The sequence below is a fragment of the Gopherus evgoodei genome, chromosome 8 (genome assembly GCF_007399415.2).
Source record: "Gopherus evgoodei ecotype Sinaloan lineage chromosome 8, rGopEvg1_v1.p, whole genome shotgun sequence".
Taxonomy (NCBI): domain Eukaryota; kingdom Metazoa; phylum Chordata; order Testudines; family Testudinidae; genus Gopherus; species Gopherus evgoodei.
The window spans coordinates 45,967,265-45,987,614 of NC_044329.1; the positions used below are offsets into that span (position 1 = coordinate 45,967,265).

The 20,350-nt window shown below is 45.1% G+C and overlaps 1 protein-coding gene across 6 annotated transcripts in view; it reads right to left on the reverse strand.

The window, feature by feature from the left end:
- The window catches only part of PACS2 (phosphofurin acidic cluster sorting protein 2), a 178,247-nt gene that overhangs the window by 114,626 nt on the left and 43,271 nt on the right, over positions 1-20,350 (reverse strand). For all 6 annotated transcript variants that reach the window (XM_030574056.1, XM_030574058.1, XM_030574055.1 and 3 more), the window contains exon 2: positions 5,959-6,046. In XM_030574056.1, the coding sequence (XP_030429916.1) occupies positions 5,959-6,046 (88 nt within the window). The remainder of the gene's footprint in view (positions 1-5,958; positions 6,047-20,350) is intronic.

Consider the following 20,350-nt stretch of genomic DNA (forward strand, 5'->3'; position numbering starts at 1 on the left):
AGGTTCTACTGTATGGTTGTCATGGTATAATTCCCCACTCTGAACCTTAGCATCCAAAAGATGGGGTACCAGCATGAATTCCTCTAAGCTCAATTACCAGCTTAGTACTTGTAGCGCTGCCACCAACCAGGAATTTCAGTGACTGGTACACTCTGGTCCCCCCAAAACCTTGCCCAGGGACCCCCAAGACCCAGTCCCTCTGGATCTTAACACAAGGAAAGTAAACCCTTTCCCTCACCGTTGCCTCTCCCAGGATTCCCCTCCCTGGGATACCCTGGAAGATCACTGTGATTCAAACTCCTTGAATCTTAAAACAGAGGAAAACTCACCTTCTCCCCTCCTTCTCTCTCCCCCTCCCAGACTCTCCCTGAAAAGGAGACAGTGATCCTAACACAGAGAGAAATTAACCTCTCTCCCCCCCTTACCCCCCCAACAATTCCCTGGTGGATCCAGACCCAGTTCCCTGGAGTCTCACCAGAATAAAAAAAACAATCAGGTTCTTAAACAAGAAAAGCTTTTAATTAAAGAAAGAAAAAACAGTAAAAATTATCTTTGTAAATTTAAGATGGAATATATTACAGTGTCTTTCAGCTATAGACACTGGGTATACCCTCCCAGCCTAAGTATACAAGTACAAATTAAAATCCTCCCAGCCAAATACACATTTGCAAATAAAGAAAACAAACATAAGCCTAACTCGCTTTATCTACCTAGTACTTACTATTCTGGACATATAAAAGACTGTATCAGAAAGATTGGAGAGAAACCTGGTTGCATGTCTGGTCACTCTCAGAACCCAGAGAGAACCACCACCAAAAAACTAACAGCACACACACAAACTTCCCTCCCTCAAGATTTGAAAGTCCTCTGGTCCTCTGGTCAGGTGACAGCCAGGCTCGCTGATCTTGTTAACCCTTTACAGGCAAAAGAGATATGAAGTACTTCTGTTCTATTAACTCTTACTTATCTGTTTATGACAATGGTGTTGCTGGATGGAAGCTAAACCTAGTCCAGCTTGAAGCTAGTCATGCTCTGCTCCTTGACACCATCTACACCCTGCCCCCAGCCACCCTTTCCCTTGTGTTGCCTCCCCTGTTGCCAAAACCATTTCTACACCAGGCAGCACCAAGGGAAGCAGCAGCTTCTACCAGCAGAGCAGGGACACAGAGAGGCTCTATGCTGAGCAGCAGACAGGCTGCAAGAGTGAAGTGGGATCCCTGTTCAGGGATAGAGGCCTATTCAAACAGCCATCATGGGTGCCAGTAAAGAGGAGATGAGGCCTCATCTGAAAGAAAGAGGTAGCTGCAGGAATGGCTCATGTGCCACATGGTGGGAGCGCCCCAGACTAGTACCATTTATTGAGGACAGGGGAACTTCTCTTTAGGGATCTATGGACAAAGTGATTATAATAATAGTGTATGGCAAACTTAAAACTAAGCTGTCACTTGAAATTTCTAGGGGTTCTCTTGGTCCTGCTGCCAGGCTGGGGGTCTCTGTAGGGAAGCGCACAATCTGGGATCAGCTGCAGTGAGTCTGCAGACAGTTCACAGTAAAGTGGAGGAGAGTTGTGTCTGTTTTCAGGAGCGCTCTACTTTGTTGCTCTGGCTTTGGGTTCTTACGTGTTACTGTTCTGAAATCTAAGGAAAATATTGTGCTGTACTGCAGCCTTCCAGCAAGAATACGTTTTTCTCTAACTTGTCTCTGTTTATGTTGTGAACATAACAGTAACAGATTGACTATGCCCTCTTCCAACAAAGATCTACCCAGATGAAAAGCAAAGCACTTGGCCATTGCGGAATTTGGACATATTTGCAGTTAGTAATACAGTAGTAGCATAAGCAATATTTCTGCAGCACCAGCCCCAAATGTTCAAAAAGCATGTGATTCTTTTTAAAAATAATCTTATGATTTTTAAGCCAGTAAATAGAGCACTCTTATTATCTGCCTGCTGGGTTTTGAACGCTTAGGGTAGGTTTACCAGCTTCTCTGCAACCATTAAAGATATAAATTTCACTTTTAAAATTAAAGGTGAGATTCTCTCCTAATCAAATGGACTTTGGTGGCTGGGGCTTTAAGAAAAAACACCACAACACTGAGACTTGCAATAAGACTGGGAGAGCTGATGTGACTGATCTGGAGCAGCACTAATAATTTATGAATAGCACGTGCTAACTGTATGACTATATTAGTGCAACTCTACAGGTGGCTGTCAGCAAAAATAAGCAAGAAGGAAGAAGAGTTCAAGTTAAGCTACACTCCAGCAAACACTTGAGGGCTGCTAAAGGACAGTGGCAGAGCTATTACCTGGAAGGACTCAGGCTTGATTCCTGTTGAGCCTACAGAAGGGCCAAAGGCCAGGAACACAGAAGAATTATGCAGGGTTTAAAAGGAACCCTCAGAAGAGGGGACAGTTTTTCAAGGGAAACCAAACAAAGAGAGCTACTCAATCAGGGCTGTCTGAAGAAAGTAGGTTTGCCTACAGTACTACCTGGGGACTGCAAGGGGAGGCAGGGGATGGGCGTGTAGACAGTTTTAAAATCCTCCCAGAACACTTTGTTTTACCATTAACAAACACTACTTGGATTTTTAAGAAGGCTGTCTGGTCTCTATATGCAACTGGTCAGACTCCTGAAGGAAGAACTGCAGATGTCTGAACTCAGTCAGACCTGTAGGTTATTGGTGGATGCCCAGGGGGCTGTATCCCAGGACTTGATCTAAGAATGGGAGAACTGGAAAATTCCACCCCAGGAGAAGTAAAAGCAAGAGGCCTGACACCTGAGCATGTGCACTCAGCTGAGAAAAGGGAGAGAGGGGCACTCAGCCCTGCAACCATGGCAGTTATCAACACAGATGTTCTGTCAGTGCCAGAGCTCCTTCTAGTTGTTACAATGTGGCTTTATTTGTTATGCCACGCAGAGGCCTTATAATAAAGGACTAACACAGCTGCGTCCTGAATACACCACTGTATTCAAAGCAGACAAAAGGGACCCGAACGTTCAATTAAGTCTTGGGAAATGCTGTTAAATAACAAAGTCCGAAAGGGTCTCCCCAGGACGGGTACAGGCCTGGGAGGTGTTGACAAAGAGGCTAGCTAAAATGGAAGTTTGTCATGTCCTTTGGCAGGAATCTAGATGTGATTGTAACACTATCTTTGCAATTCTCTTTATTAAAAAGTGGATTAAGTAACTAGACTGAAAGCTCAAGCACTTGGCGAACCGATATCACTGACATCTGAAAACGGCCTTCGTATCAGGAACTTGAGCTCATGTGCACCAAGTGACCCCAAAAGAGCTTTATCAGCACATCTGAATATTCAAATATGTCAAGACCACAAACCTACTGACTGCATGTGGTGCTGCAGAGACACTGGTCCACCTTCCATTAGTTCATCATAGGACAAAATAAATGTGGATGGTAATCAGGTGACAGTACAAGGTCAGCTCAATGGCACCCACATACAAAACAGTAGCTGTAGCCACCACATCCCCTACAAAGGCCATCTGGAGATGCAAGGCCAGGTCAACGATGGATGAGAGGAAGGATGGTCCGGTAGTTACAATTCTAGCTTGGGACTTGCGAGCAGGGGTTCACAGCCTTCCTGCAGGACCTTGGGTATGTCACTTAGTTGCTCTGTGCCTCAGTTTCCCATCTGTACAATGGGATAACAGCCCTGCCCTGCCTCACCAGGGGGTTGTGAGGTTAAACACATTAAAGATCGGGAGGTGAGCAGATGTTATGGTGACAGAGGCCAGAGAAGTACTCAAACTAGTTCCATCATGCCCTTTTTTACCCATATACTTAATACTTTCTAGGAATTTGCTACTTTTTCTGTTTTACTGTCTACATCACAGGTTTTTATTCATTTATTTTTAAACTTAAGGAAAAAAAACTCTCTCTACAGTGAAAACACCTGCCTCTTCAGACCTGAAATTTGGCATGCCCATGGTGTTGTGTGTGTGGTTCACATGCTGCTCAATCTCAGGAAGGGTGCATGTAAGTGACAGGACCATCCTTTGGGAGCAGGAGTGGTGGAACAGAACTAAGTGATTCGAGCCCCAGATGGGCTGACTATGCATGCCCATTTGTATACCTTCCAGGGCTGCTTAAGGAGCCTTGGAACCCCTCTCCACAAGCCCCTTCCTCACCTGTGAGAAGGGGCTCAATAAATCCCTTGGCTCCTGAGGGCAAGGAAGTACAGAGCCCCTCACTCCTGCTCAGGATACCCATTTAGGGTAGGCACTGCAGGGCTCCTGCTCTGCCTCCCACCAATATTCCCTCTAGCTGGTGCCTAAAATCCCCACAGTCCTGAACTGCTAGCTTCCTTCACCTCTATTAGGGGCACAGATGGGAACTGGTAGCTAGAGGGCTGTGAGGAGCACCAGGAAGCCCCTTCCCCTCCCCCCCCCCACCTCCACCCTAAGATATGCTCAGTTTTTGATAGGGAGGGTTAAGATATGTGCTATTCCCACCTCCTCGTGGCCATATAACCTGAACTGTGCTGCACAGGAATGGCGAGCAGTGTGATTAACTTCACTAACTGTATTTCCTGCTTTTCTAGCAGCTGTGTGCTGTTTTTCCTCCACCACCATTCTCATATGGGCACTGAAATCTGTTTCCAGATATCCTAGCATAGGGGTTCTGGGAACTGAACTCCCTCATTCTGGAAGGGCACGAGGAACTAACAAAGCTGTTTGGATGCCTGTTCGTTAGAGAAGGGAGGGGATGAAGGAAATCTGTGAGGAAAACATTTTTTGATTTAAAGAGGAAGTGGCAGAATCAGTACCCCAAATAGCACCAGACCTGCTAGGCCCTGCTGGAGATGAGGATTTGATAGCCTCAACATGCATAGATGAGGCTGGAGCAGCATTTCTTGCTGCTCTCAGAGTGGCAGTGACAGCTGGTTGAATCCGTAGCTCTGTATTTGAATATTCTGGGTCTTCTTGTAAGGTGAACCCTTTAAGTTTAAACTTTTTTTTGACACAACTACTAAGTTCTCTGCAGGGTTTTTGGCTGCAGCAGCAGATTTAATCAACTTCAGCTCAAGATTAATGAGATTTTATGCCTGGGAATAGCCTTAGCTTTTAAACAAGGCTTAAGCACTGTTCAGTGACAGGAATCCCCGTACACTGGGCTGAGCTTACAAGTAGCCCAGGAATGGCCCCCATTCCTTCGCAGCTTGGCTCCTGCCTACATGAACACTGATGCATGTACACAGTATGTATAAAATCAGTGCATTAATTTAGACACTTACAGGTCCATATAAAACACTTACAATGCAAGTTCATACACTTTAATATATATGTTATTTTAAAGTCAAGTGATATCCATTCTCTTGCATTTTGCACCCCTTTGAAACCTATGAAAAGCCACTTTGTTACCAGGACTACTGTAGCAGTGCAGTTGATAAGTGACTCTGTAGTTATTAGGAAGCAAAAAAGCACAAGGAAAATCCTTTGGAAGTGCAAGAGGGAGCATGTTAACTCCTGCCCTTCTGTAGCTCCATTTGACTGGCCCTAAGCTATCCAGGAGGGAAAAAACCTCTGTTCTGCCCTGAGACAAGATGTAGCATGGAAAACAGGTTAAGAGGTTGAGTTTTAGTTTTGATGAAGTTGGGAGAACGAGGGTTTGCAATAGAAACTCAGTTTCATAATATAAAGCTACTTTTGGCCTTAGCGATGGAAAGTCTAACTCACCCTGTGAAGAAATACTTAAATACTATGATAGTGGAAGTACACAAGAAAGGAAAAAAATGTCAAGATCTTACTCACATACCTAACACAGCACAGCTACCTAAACAGCATATTGTATTAGTGGAATAGTAGGTGATCATCTTCTTGTACACATGCATTACAAAATGCAACTTTAATTTTCACATTTCTTGACGTTTCAGCAGTTAACACTGCTGCTGTAGTGTTGCACTTACCATTAAAGGTAGGCTAAGTATTAAATGCAAGTTACCTGCATTTTGACTGCAATGACCACAGAAATGAGCTCCTTATCCAATTCCTTTAAGACGACCAGTTTCTTTAAAGTCAAGGTACACAACCTGCAAGCAAGAACACAGGAGAAGCAGCTATGAGTTATGCCTGGAAAAGGAAAGGATATAAAGGCAGAGCACCCTGGAGGTACAGCATGCCCTTGGGATGAATTTCTTCTTTTTCCTTTCATGTATCGGAGAACAGAGTACAGACTACTGACCCACAAGCTAGGTTAAAAAACTACAAGTTCTTTAAGCCAGATAATCAATAAAATTTAGAATCGCACATTTTCAAGTATGCTGGCTATTTCACTTTACAACTTCTTGCCTATGAAGACCTACTCCTACTTGTTTGTCAACTGCTGTTTTCATGATTTCTTTTAAAAGTTAAGAAGCAGTTCTGGCCACCGAAATGGAAAAACACGGATTTAAGCTCTTCCCTCTGCCCCCTGCTGTTGGCATGCCAAGCAGATGAAAGTAGTGTCACATTTCACATATTGCTACTTTGCTTTGGTCAAAGCTATTAAGAACGTAAGAATGGCCATATTGGATCAGATCAGTGGTCCATCTAACCCATTATCCTGTCTCTGACCGTGGCCAGTGCCAGGATGTTTTCAGAGGGAATTAACAGAACAGGGCAACTTGTAGAGTGACCCATCATTGTTATCCAATCTCAGTTAGAGGTTTATGGACACCCAGAGCATGGGGTTGCATCCCTGACCATCTTGGCTAATAGCCACTGATGGACCTATCATCCATGAACTTCTCTACACTTGCAGAGTTTTTCAGCTGTAAGTTTCTCCAGTGATTGGAGGGGGAGGGACAGTTCAGTGGTTTGAGCATTGGCCTGCTAAACCCAGGGTTGTGAGTTCAGTGTTTGAGGGGGCCACTTAGGGATCTGGGGCAAAAATCAGTACTTGGTCCTGCTAGAGAAGGCAGGGGGCTGGACTCAATGACCTTTCAAGGTCCCTTCCAGTTTTAGGAGATGGGTATATCTCCAATTATTATATATTATGATTGGGAATCAGTGAAAGGGCTGGTTTGTGTACTCAATTCCTCAGGCATCAGAGAGTGTTTACATTAGCAGCACTTCCATCACAGATGACAGCAACTATCCCATAGTGCAGCTCTCTCTTCAGTTTGATGATGGGTCTTGTGGGAAGGGGGGTGATCATGGGCATGGATATAAACAGGACACTAAGTAGTTTAGACTTGAAATTAGACAAAGGTTTCTAACCATTAGAGGAGTGAAGTTCTGGAACAGCCTTCCAAGGGGAGTAGTGGGGGCAAAAGACATATCGGCTTCAAGACTAAACTTGATAAGTGTATGGAGGGGATGGTATGATGGGACAGCCTAATTTTGGCAATTAATTGATCTTTGATTATTAGCAGGTAAATATGCCAAATGGTCTGTGATGGGATGTTAGACGGGGTGGGATCTGAGTTACTACAGAGAATTCTTTCCTGGGTGCTGGCTGGTGAGTCTTGCCCACATGCTCAGGGTTTAGCTGATCCCCATATTTGCGTCGAGAAGGAATTTTCCTCCAGGGCAGATTGGCAGAGGCCCTGGAGGTTTTTCACCTTCCTCTGCAGCATGGTCACTTGCTGGAGGATTCTCTGCACCTTGAGGTCTTTAAACCAGGATTTGAGGACTTCAGTAACTCGAGACATAGGTTAGGGGTTTGTTACAGGAGTGGGCTCGTGAGATTCTGTGGCCTGCATTGTGCAGGAGGTCAGACTAGATGACCATAATGGTCCCTTCGGACCTTAAGTCTATGAGTCCTGGGTTCCCACACAGCCGCCTCCTCCCCAAACACTGATAAGCTCCAGTAGCTCAGCATGGCTCCAAGCAGATCACATGCTCCATGGAGCAGGCACTGTCACCTGGCCAGATAAGTGAGCACTTGACAAGAAAACAGGAAGGGGAGTTTCAAAGTTCCCAGGGTTTTACAGGAGGAAGGGTGGATGTATGTTTACCTGGCGTCAGAGCAGCAGAGCTGCTGGCTAGAGTGGTTGCCTAGGCACAGTGGGACATCCTCCAGAGGCTACAAGCTGTGTGAACAGGAAGAATGTGTCTTCACTTGCACATCACCACAAAAGCATCACCAGTAAGAGCTGTATGCCTCTCGTGAAAGTGGTTTTCTTTTTGCGGTGAAACTTCTGAGTTTCACTGCAAAAAGTCATTAACAAGTATAGAGGCTCCCATGGCTTTTGAGCAAAAAAGGGATTTTTTCTGCTTTAAAATGGCAAGTGTAGATATGCCCTAATTCTTTTCTGAACAGTGTTATACTTTTTGGCCTTCACAATGGTAACAAGTTCCTCAGGTTGAATGCATGTTGTCTGAAGTAGTTCCTTGTTTGTTGTAAACCTGCTGCCTATTAATTTAATCGGGTAATCCTCCCATTCTTGTGCTATTTGATGTCATTAGTGATCCAATACCACTGTGCATTGAAATAATTCCTTGTATAAACTACAGATGGAATCAGTGCAATACACAAGTGTTAATATCAAGACACAAGCCTTAGTGTCTGGATTTTAATATTGGGCTGGCCAGAAAGAAGCCCATCCTCCCTGCATGCTCGGGGAAGATCCTGCTTCACTGAGCCCTCTCTCAGACACCTCCTCCCAGCATAGCTCCTAGGTATGACTTCTCCTAGAAGCAATGTATAATCCTTACAACTCTACAGTTTGGCTCAGTGTTTCGTGTGCATGGTTCCATCAGATCCTCTATTCATATGAGAACAACAGGGACTCTTTGGAGTTATCCTCCTAACTCTCCACACTTGTTTTGTCTATGCCTGATTTTTCTTTTTTCCCTTTTTTTTTTTGGATGGTCCTCGTCATCACAGATATTGCCATTCCTCAGCATGAGTTATGCCAGGCTGCAAGGAGATGCTCTGGTCTCGGAAGAGATCAGATGTGAAAGGCCACAATTTAAGTGGATTCTGCACCCACCCTTATTACTTTGCTCCAATTCAATATTGTCCATAGGTCAATGGTTCCCAAACTATGGCCTGGGCCAGCCCCCATGGAGGGTGGGAGGGAGCATCACTCAGCCCTTATCTACTCCAGATTACTTATAGGTAAGGGGAGGGGCATGACATAAAAAAAGTTTGGGGGCCACTGCCATAGGTGAAGGGAACCTAGTCAATTTCCTTTACGAGATCCATTGATTAATGGAAAATCTTTTGGAACAAAAGAGGAGGGGATAATTTGGTGAGCAATTCACACCCCCCACCCCATGCCCTGGCACCGTAACTACATACAAGGCTGCCCTCTACAGTGCATGCGAAAGCAGCAAGTGTGAAATTGACACGCCTGCTCCATTTTATTCCTCTCTTGCTTGGTCATTGGGAAAATGGGTGCTGCTCTACATGAAGCACGTTCCTGTGCTACTAGAAACACCTGGGAGTGAGGAGATCAACAGATAGTTGATCCTTCCCGTGTGCGTCCTATCCTATACTCCCAGTAAGAGCGGAGGACCTTGTCTCTCCTACATCTGTACATTGCACTTCCTGCCCCACCAAGAGCAGGAAGTGAAACTGACCCACACTGTGTTGGTTTCATTCCCTGGCTGCTGCTCCTGCAAGCACAGCATGAACAGGGCCTGAAGGCCCTGTCATATAACCTTGGTCACAAACTCATCAAGTTGCATCTTCAAACTAGTTAGGTCATTTGCCCCAACAGCTCCTATTGGGAGGCAGTTCCAGAACCTCTCTCCTCTGAACATTAGAAACAGGGCTTTGGAGCGGAGCCCAGAGCTGGAGTGCGGAGCAGCTCCGGAGAAGTGGAGCTGCAGGTTTTTGCCTGGAGTTGGAGCACAACTCCAAAGCCCTGGTTAGAAATCTAATTTCCAACCTAAATTTACTCATGGCCACTATTCCATTTGTTCTTGTGCCAACATTGTCTTTAGCTTCCATAGCTCCTCCCCCTCGTGCTTATCATTTCAGCAGCACACGCTCCATGCTGGGAGTAGGAACACCTGCCAAAGGGGGCAAAGGGTCCCACGTCAGACCAAACTGGAGACTGGCGAGGCAGTGCACTCAGCTCCTAAGAGAGAGCAGATGTGAAAGAGCAAAGGCCCCTCTAGCAATCCCTCCTGCTGGCAAGGGTCCAGAGGGGACCCATATGCATGTTCCATCATACAAAGGACGCAGAAGATTGACACCCTCTTCCAGCCAACCTCCCCGCACCCCCAACACCAACCATGGACAAAATCCCAGAAAACAAACCTAAACAAGTAAAACACAGAAATGTCGCTTCTTACGCGGGGGTTAGGTTCTAAAACCAGTCAAAACCCCAGACTAGCAGCAAGCTGAGCTGGGCCAGCGCTCGGAACCCCAGACCAGCTCAGCCCGCCGCCAGTCTGGGGTTCCATCCGCTGGCTCCTGACAGCTGGGGACACGGCCCCGCTCAGCCACTGCTGGCCCGATGGACGGAACCCCCGGCTGGCAGTGGGCTGAACGGGGCTGCGTCTCCCGGCTGGCAGGAGCCAGCAGATGGAACCGCGTATAGTTGAATTCACGTAAGTTAAATGCACGTATGATGCGACTCCATCGTAAAATGAAAAGCTCTACTCCACATAGAGGTTTTACCTCCAAAATGATCCAGAGAACCACAAGTCCCCAAGGAACTGTATTACTATCTATTTTACACAGAAATGTGTGCAACACTGGGACAATTCATAGTACCTCTGAGCCTCAGTTTCCCCATGTGTACAACAGGGATAACAGCCCTGCCCTACAGGGGTGTTATGCAGATGAATAGATTACAGATGGAGAGGTTCCAAGATACTACAGGAATGGGCAGCAATGTAAAACTCTGACAAACTCAGCCCCTCCTTGGCCAGTTGAAGAGAGAGGAGAAAAGGGAAAATAGAGGCTCTCATACATGAAGTCCATCCACACAGAAAGGTGGAAGCTCAAACTGAGGGCAAGTGGGAAGGGAACAGCACAGAAAGGCAGAAACAGGGGGAGAGGAGAGGAGAGTGAAGGCCAGTATGTTTGACTGCACATCTGGTTTTTACTGTGTACCAGCACTAATTAGAAGTGATTCAGAGATAAATGTGTCCCCTACTCCAGATTGAGGGAGAGAAAAAGACGTCCATTCCTCACCCTGTGTCCCAAAAGAAATGTCAAGTGTCAAGCACATGCATGCTGAAGCAGAGTCAGGGATGAGAGTTGTGATGCCATTTATTTTCTTTATAATGCTGTAGCTGGAGAACACTCACACCCACACTTGCCAAAATCCACAAAGCGGTGGCTGGTCAGGTGATGAGAGCAGAGGTATAACAGGACAGGCATTGTCTTTGCTGACAGACCAAAACAATAGGCTCTTTTTGTCCATCATACCAAAAGCTTGAGAAGGAAAAGGTACGTAAAGAAACAATTGTGCTCTCAGCACACACAGAAATATACAAGGGCATTCTGTTCTCCACTGACAGTCTTTCAATTAGTCCTTTATAAGCTTTGATCAAACCCATGCAGCACTGCTGCCTGAGAAAACTCCCTTTACAGTGATCAGGGAAACAAAAGCAGTTAAAAAAAAGACATGAGATACATCTGCTTTCTTTATCCATGATTGCCGGACAACTGGTACTAAAAGGTTCTTCACACCAAGAACAATGAAGCATTTATATCCTCTAGCAGAGGAGGAGCTTCAGAGAAATCCACAGCGTAAAAATCATTCGTGCAGTCAGCGTGTTTATTATTGCAGGTCTAAATTGTCTAGCTTCTGTTACTTTACAAATCAAAACAGGAGATGGGAGGAGACTAATGCTTGCAAAAAAAAAAAAATTTTAAAGGTTATTCCAAGGGAATATTGATTGCAGCCACGGCCACATTTGGAGTAATGCACCAACAGTGGACTCAGTGGCTAAAACCAATGAGAGGCCTCCATGTCCAGATATATACACAGAACAGTACTAAGATTATCCACAAAGGAGGCACAAATGTATCACTCCCTTTGTGTTCCTGTCTACCTGCTTGGAATTTAAGTGATAACTAAGTCGCGTGGATCAGCAATCGTCTGCTCTTAACATCTTTATTAACTAGAAAATGTTGCAATGAGCATGTTAAATTTCATGAGCAATACTAAACTGAGAAGAATTATTAACACCAGGAAGGACAGAAATACACAGTGACCTAGACAGATTTGAAACAGGAGAATGATTTTCAGCTTGGAAAGACACATTCAATATACACAGGGAAAAATCTAATACACAGCTATCCAATAGGAAGGAGGAAACTTGGAATCAACAATGCGAGAGACACCCAGGGTGATGACAGAAGTAGGCTGAACGACTTGTAAATATTTCAAAACTGTATATTGCGCATGTGCAGCAGAACATTTTTAGTGCACTTGTTTCAGCAGCCACCTGTAACTGAGTATGCAAATACATAGCTAGTTCAGCGCACACAGGTGGGTTCAAGACATACAGTTAACCCACAAAATCTTAGAACCTTCACTGTTGTATTCCTTGTTTTTTCATCTCGACTGTATAACCATGCAATTTTTGCATTTAATAGATACATAATTTTGATTATTCTAGCTCCTTTCATTTATGTCAAGGTTGGGATTGGGACAGACTTCCCTTCTCAACTTCTATTGGCAGGGACCTTTTGTGGGTTTTTTTGTTTTTTGTTTTTGCTTTTCTCAAGGCACTTAAATATCCATTGGGAGCACAGATAGGTGACACTCAGTTTCTGAATCTGAAATGAAACCTTGGGCCTTCTCTTAATCATAAACCAGGTTTTCATTAAAGAGTCAGAGGTTCATGCCTAGATTCTGCATCAATTAGAGCTATAAACTAGGACAGAATAAACATGTCCAATGAAAACAAAAGGCTCTTTCTAAAGTAAAGATGTGATACCCTGACACTAGCTTTAAACAAAAACCTGGTCTTCCCCAATTCCTTCAGCCTCACACTGAAGGTACAGAAGCATAGAATTGTAAGGCTGGAAGGGACCTTGAGAGTTTTTCTAACCCAGGGGTTTTCAACCTTTTTCTTTCTGAGGCCTCCTGCAACATGCTATAAAACCTCCTCAGCCCACCTCTGCCACAACTGTTTTTCTGTACCAGCAGATTAAAAGCCAGGGCCAGCATTAGGGTGTAGCAAGCAGGGCGATGGCCTGGGGTCGAACACCACAGGCAGCTCCACAAAACTAAGTTGCTCAGGTTTCAGCTTGGGGGGCAGGGCTCAGGCTTCAACTTTCAGCCTTGGGGCCAGCTAGTCGAAAGCCAGCCCTGGACTCTGATTTATTTTGATGAACCCCCTGAAACCTGCTCACAGCCCCCCAGGGGGCCCCGGACCCCTGGTTGGGGAACCACTCTCCTAGTCCATCCCCCAGCGGTGAGGCAGGATCAAGTATATCTAGACCATCCCTGACACATGCTTGTCCAACCTGTTCTTATAAGCCTCCAACGATGCGGATTCCATACCCTCTCATGGTAACCCCATAAAAATTAAACAAACAATTTAATATTGGTACACAGTGATGATGATTGTGAAGCTTGGTTGAAGTGGAGGAGTCAGAGGGTGGGATATTTCCCTTACTGCTAAATGATGAACTAGCAATTGGCTGAGCCCTCAAGGGTTAACTCTCTCACCTTACAAGGCAGCAGGAATGGAGGGAGTATGAGTGAGAGAGAGAGAGAGAGAGAGAGATGCAAATTTCCCCTTTAAGTACATTGCCTTGTTAATTAGATCAGCTTGCTGAGACCGCACCTGCTGCAAGCTCCCTCTGTCTTGAGCCCTGGTGTGTCCCCACCATGCTCTATGGAAGCTGGGGTAAGCGGGGTGCAGGAGCAGGACACTCTGATTTTAGCCCCCTCCTTCCTTCCGCCTCCCCCCTCCCCCCCGCAGCAAGCAGGAGTCTCAGGGGGCAGCTCCAAAGGCAGAGTGCAGGAGCAGCACACGGCAGTGGGGGGAGGGACTGCTGGACTGCAGGCAGCTGCTGCACAGGGAATTTAGGGGAGCAGGGAGCTGATGGGGGGCTGCCGGTCCAAGCCCCCACCAGCTAGCAGCAATGGGCTGCTCTTCCTGCAAGCAGTAGACAAAGCAAGCGGCTCCCAAACGGTGTTAGAAAGCAGCATTGCACAACTTTAAACAAGCGTGTTCCCTAATTGATCAGCAATGAAACAACGTTAAACGGGATGACTTTAAGTGAGGAGTTACTGTACTATCCAGAACAAATAATATCTAACATGCCCAGTTTTTTTTTTTTCCAACTTGTCTTCGTAGATCAGGTTTTCTAAACCTTATTTTTTTGCTCTCCTCTAGACTCTCCCCCAGTTTAGCCACATCTTTCCTAAAGTGTGGTTCCACAAACTGGAACAAATGCTCCAGCTGAGGCCTTACCAGCATCAAACAGAGCTGGACAGTTACCTTCCGTTTCTTAGGCTACATCTTCACTACCCGCCGTATCAGTGGGTAGCAATCGATTGCTCAGGGATCAATATATCGCGTCTCATCTAGACGCGATATCGATCCCCGAACGCGCTTATATCGATTCCGTAACTCCACCAACCCGAACGGAGTTGCGGAGTCGACATGAGGAGCCACAGACATCGATCTCGTGCCGTGAGGACGGTGAGTAATTCGATCTTAGATACTTCGACTTCAGCTACGTTATTCACGTAGCTGAAGTTGCGTATCTGAGATTGATTTTCCCCCATAGTGCAGACCAGCCCTTACATACAACACTCCTGTTAATCCACCTCAGAATGATTAGCCTTTTTGCAACTCCACTATAACTCCCACATCTTTTTCTGCAGTGCTACTGCCTCACCAGTTATTCCCCATTTTGAAGTTGTGCATTTGAGTTTTCCTTCCTAAGTGAAGTACTTTGTACTTGTCTTTACTGAATTTCATCTTGTTTACTTCAAACAAATTCTTCAATTTGAATTCTAATCCTGTCCTCCAAAGAGCTTGTAACGCCTTTCAGCTTGGTATCACCTGCAAATTTTATAAGCACATGTTCCATTCCGTTATCCAAGTCATTAATGAAAATATTGACTAGTACCAGACTCAAGAGAGAGACCCCTGCATGATCCCACTAAATACATCCTCCAAGTTTGACAGCAAACCAGTGATAACCACTCCGATTACGGTTTTTCAACAAGCTGTCCACAAACCTTACAGTAATTTCATTTAGACCAGTGCTTCTCCAAGTGATGGTCCGCAGACCAGTGCCGGTCCGCAAGCCATCGGCTGCCGGTCCGCGGTGAGTTTCCTCATAAAAGCATCAAATAGGATAATAATATGCCACATAGGAAAAAAAAATTGACAGTCCCCCACATCAGATAGCTTGAGAAGCACCAATTTAGACCACTTCCCCCTAGTTTGCTTATGAGAATGTCATGTGGGTCTGTCTCAAATGCTTTACTAAAATCAAGGTAATTCTCATCTACTGCTCCCCTGCCCCCAATATACCAGGCCAGTAATGCTGCCAAAGAAGAAAATTAAATTGAGTTGACACGATCTGTTCTTGACAAATCCATGCTGGCTATTACTTATCACTATTATACTCTGGTCTGTATCCTCCCACGAATTGAAGTTAAGATGACTTGTCTATAATTGTTCAGGTTCTCTGTGTTCTCCTTTTTAAAGAAAGGATAGGTTTTCTGGTTTGCTCCAGTTCTCTGGGACACCATCTGTTCTCCATAAGTTCTCAAAGATAATTGCTAACAGTTCTGAGATTGCTTTATATAGTTAAGTACCCTAAGCCCAGGGTCAATTTCACCAGGCCCCATGGACTTGCTTACAATATTCTTTCCCATGTTTTCCCTGTTCTGGCTTGTGTTCCTTCCCTCTGGGTGCTAATATTAGATGCTTCAGGCATCCAAACAAAATTAACATTTTTAGAGAAGGACTTAGGCTATGTCTTCACTAGCATTGCTGCAGCGCTTTAACGTGGTTGTGTAGTCGCAGCACCAGCGAGAGAGGTCTCCCAGCACTGTAAAAAAAAAACCTACCCCCTTGAGGGGAGTAGCTCCCAGTGCTGGTTCACTGTCTACACTGCCACTTTACAGAGTTGAAATGTGCGGCGCTAAGGGGGTAAGCAAATTAGCTATTGAATACCTCAGCCTAGTGTCATCTATTTTCTCCTTCCCCATCCTTTGTCTCTCTCTTGTTCCTAATGTATTTATAGAACCTTTTATTACACATCTCTTGCCAAGTGTAACTCAGTTTCTGCCTTCACCTTTCTGATTTTGTCCCTACATGCTTTCCTTCCTGTTCTTTTGTACCTATCCTTAGCAATTCATCTGTGTTCCTGCTTTTTGCAGGATTCCTTTTTAATTTTCAGGTAATTAAAAAGCTCCTAATTGAGCCATATTGTCCCCTTACCATTCTCTCTCTCTTTCCTTAGTGTTGGAATAGTTTGCTGTTGTGCTTTAATACTGTCTCTTGGAAAAACTGCCAATTCTCCTGAATTCCTTTTTCCCCCTCAGATTTTCTTGCTATAGAACCTCACCTCCTAGTTCTGAGTTTGTTCAAGTCTGCTTTTTTAAAGTCCATTATCATTCTTCTGCGGTCCCTCCTTCCTTTCCTTTGGCTCATGAAGCCTATCACTTAGGCTCCTAGTTGCCTTTCACCTTCAGATTCACAGCTAATTCCTCCCACTTAGACAGAATCAAGCATATAACGGCTGCTCTCCGGTTATTTCTTTCCACCTTCTGGAACAAGAAGTCTACATCCAAATGAAATGGTGTGTACTAACAGCCTCACTACACATGCTATCTGCCTTTAGGATAGCAATTACCTGCTGGGAAAGTAACATTTTGGCAGTCAAGGTCTTAAACAAGTAACACCCAATGTAACCAAAAAAGGCAGCAAATTGTTTATTAATTTGATAATTCTGTCTGTGTTCCTCGGGGTATAAAAAGCAGAAAAATATCTCTAAGAAAGAAATTGGCTCACTGAATTAAATGTTTGTTTCTCCATGGGGTGCACAGTAATTGCACTGAGACTTCACTCACACAGAGATCTTTGACCAACAGGAAGGAAACAAAATTAAAAATTAAAGACTTGCAGTTTAATTAAACCCTGTGAAACTCAGGAATGTGGATGGAAGAACCAGCTGCTAGATCAAGTGAGCAGAACTCTAGACCAGGGGTAGGCAACCTATGGCATGCTTCAGTGGCCCTGGTCCCGGTCCTGGCCCTGGCGGCTCTGCAGTTTAACTGATTTTTAAATGAAGCTTCCTAAACATTTTAAAAACCTTATTTACTTTATATACAACAACAAGTTACTTGTATAGTATAGACTAATAGAAAGAGACCTTCTAAAAATGTATTACTGGCACGCGAAACCTTAAATCAGAGTGAATAAATGAAGACTCGGCACACCACTTCTGAAAGGTTGCCAACCCCTGCTCTAGACTGAGACTCTAATGCAAGGGTGGGCAAACTATGGGGCTGCCAGCCATTTTAAGCAGGCCCTCAAGCTCCTGCTGGGGAGCAGGGCCTGGGGCTTGCCCCAATCCAGCACTCTAGCTGGGGCTCCAGGTTGGGAGCTGCTCCATGCAGCTCCTGGAAGCAGTGACATGCCTCTCCTCCCCCATGGGAGCTGCAGTGGCAGTGCCTGCGGATGAGGAAGTGTGCAGAGCCACCTGGCTGTGCCTCTGCATAAGAGATGGAGAAGGGACATGCCGCTGTTTCCGGGAGCTGCTTGAGGTAAGTGCCGCCCAGAGCCTGTACCTCTGAGGCTCTCTCCATTCCCCAAACCCCCTGCCATCCTCCAAACCCCTCGATCCCAGACCGGAGCAACTTCTTGCACCCCAAATCCCTCATTCCAAGTCCCACCTCGGAGCCTGCACCCCAACCCGCTGCCCCAACGCTGAGACCCCTCCCACCCTCCAAACTCTTAACTCCCAGTCCAGAGCACCCTCCTACACCCTAAACTCCTCATACCCAACCCCACCCCAGAGCCAGCATCCCCAGCCGGAGCCCTCACCTCCCCTGCCACACACACACCCCCTCGTCCCAGACAGGAGCCCCCTCCTGCACCCTGAACTCATTTCTGGCCCCACTCTGGAGCTTGCACCGCCAACCAGAGCCCTCACCCCCTCCCGCATCCCAACCCCAATTTTGTGAGCATTCTGCCATACAATTGTATGCCTATTGTATGCCTGCCATACAATTCCTATTCCCAGATGTGGCCTTCAGGCCAAAAAGTTTGCCCACTCCTATTCTAATGAATCAGATTCTCCCCGAGCAACAGAAACAGGACACCTTGTCCTGATACCCAGACCACATATTTAAAGGGAATCCTGAAAGCCAAGAAGATCTTGCACTTCAGACTCTGCAGAGGCAGGTTCCCTCTCCACGTATAGTCTGACAAAAGTTACACAATTCTGATCCTCTCAAGAAGTTACAAATTTCAACCAGTGGACATGCTGCTTTCAGGGAATCTGTCTTTCAACATGGACATTATTTGTACAAATTTATTGGAGATGGTCAAATAAGAGGCGAACGTATCATAATGAGATTTTACTCACCCCCCCAAAACAAGCACTTTCTGTATACAAAGTATTACTTTGACACAATGAGACCTTTGTGCTTTCATACAGATTTGCATAAGTCTGCAGCTCCACCTCTGCTTTGCTTCTGTCACTCAGATAATTATATTAGGCACAAGCAGCAACTGCTACATTTAAAGATACAAAGCAATGTTCCATTATAACCCTATTTACACTCAACTTATGGAATGTATCACTTTTTGGCCTCGCATATTCCACAGTCTGTGCCTCAAGGTGAAATTTTGTTTGAGAAAAATCCCTTGAGCCACTTACCTGAGAAGAGGGGCAGGGACAACATTTTTACATAAAAAATTAAAATTGTTTTGCAAATAAAGCAACAGCTGAAGCAAGATGTGCATAAGAGTCTGATGAAGCAGCATTTTTCTGAGGAAATTGATTTAGCCAGGTTATGAATGTTTGAAAAAAATCAGATAGCCTATATAGCAGAGTGCAAGTTTGTTAAGTATGCACTTAAGGAACTAATTGCAGCACCTACACGTCAGCAGTTTAGTAGCATTTAATTCACTATTTCCGCAAAGACTCCTAACTGGGCTGGACCTCCCCAGTGTTTCAGGAAACCCAGGTATCAAGAAAGGGGGAGAAGTAGGAAAACAATCATCCTAATCTCACCAACACATTCTGTGGCTTAAGGCTTGGACTGCGAAGTCCTGAGCTTTTCCCACCTTTTCCACTGACTGGCCATGTTAGTTCTTTGCAACCAAATCTTACATGAGTCCTTAGATTGCCATGTGTCAGTCCCATTTACTGATAGGATCACTGAGGCAAATACAGGTTAAAGTTACAGTGCAACAAATGGAATAAGCCCAGATTTCTGATGTGCTGCACCCATGTCTTAGGCCTCTCAGCAAGTTAGGAGTCTATGCTTAGATATACAATGGGGCTAATGCTCCACTTTGGTAAGGAACTCTGAAACCTATGGTAAGGAACTCTGAAACCTACACATGAAAACTACTGTAATTCAAATGCTCAGATCAAAGCCCATCTCTTCCAGGACAAGACCACCCACGCCTTCCCAGTGAGGACTAGTTCCATACCTAGTTGCAACTTTCAACCCTCTTCCATTTTGACTGCAGCCCTGCTCAAGAAACCTTTGAGATTTTTTCCCCTTCCCAATAGGAAGAGTATTTTTCATTGTCCTCATACTTAAAAATAGCTGTGAAAGTCTGGAAACAGCTTCCATTATAATGGTGGGGACTCTAAGATCCTAAGATTTTACAGCTGTAGAGATCAGGTGTTCTAACCTTGAATCGTAGCAGGTGACTGAGTGGGCCTCCCTTCCTACTTGGCTAGCAAAGCCTGAATCTGCTGATAATAGTACAAATCCATTTGTTCCAAGCTCTGCATGTGTGGTTTGAATAAGTGCAGGAGGTCTGAGGGAAAAGCATCAGTTTTGGTGGGATGCTCAATTTAAGTTCTTTGAGTCAATAAATTTGCATCCATATTTTTAAAAATGAGACTGTACACGTCCCCAGGGCCTGGGATGCATGCATTTTTATCAGCTGAATAGTGACAGAGAACTAAATGGTCATCAGATGTGAAAACATGAGTTTATAAGCTTTGACTCAACACTGGTTGGAAGAGGTACATTTCCTGGATGCTCCGGAGACCTTAATCAACGGTGGCTGGGCTACAGTAGCTTTAGTCAAGGAAGGTAACTCATTCAGGCGGCACCAAGCCAAGCAGTTCCAGATTACACAATTTACAGCTTAAACAGAAATGCCACTGGGGTGTATAATGTTTAGTAAGGAAATGCCGTGCACAAAAATTGCATTAATAATGCACTATTAAAAAGGGAGAAATCCATAGGGGTCTGGAAAGGTTGAGCTTTCAA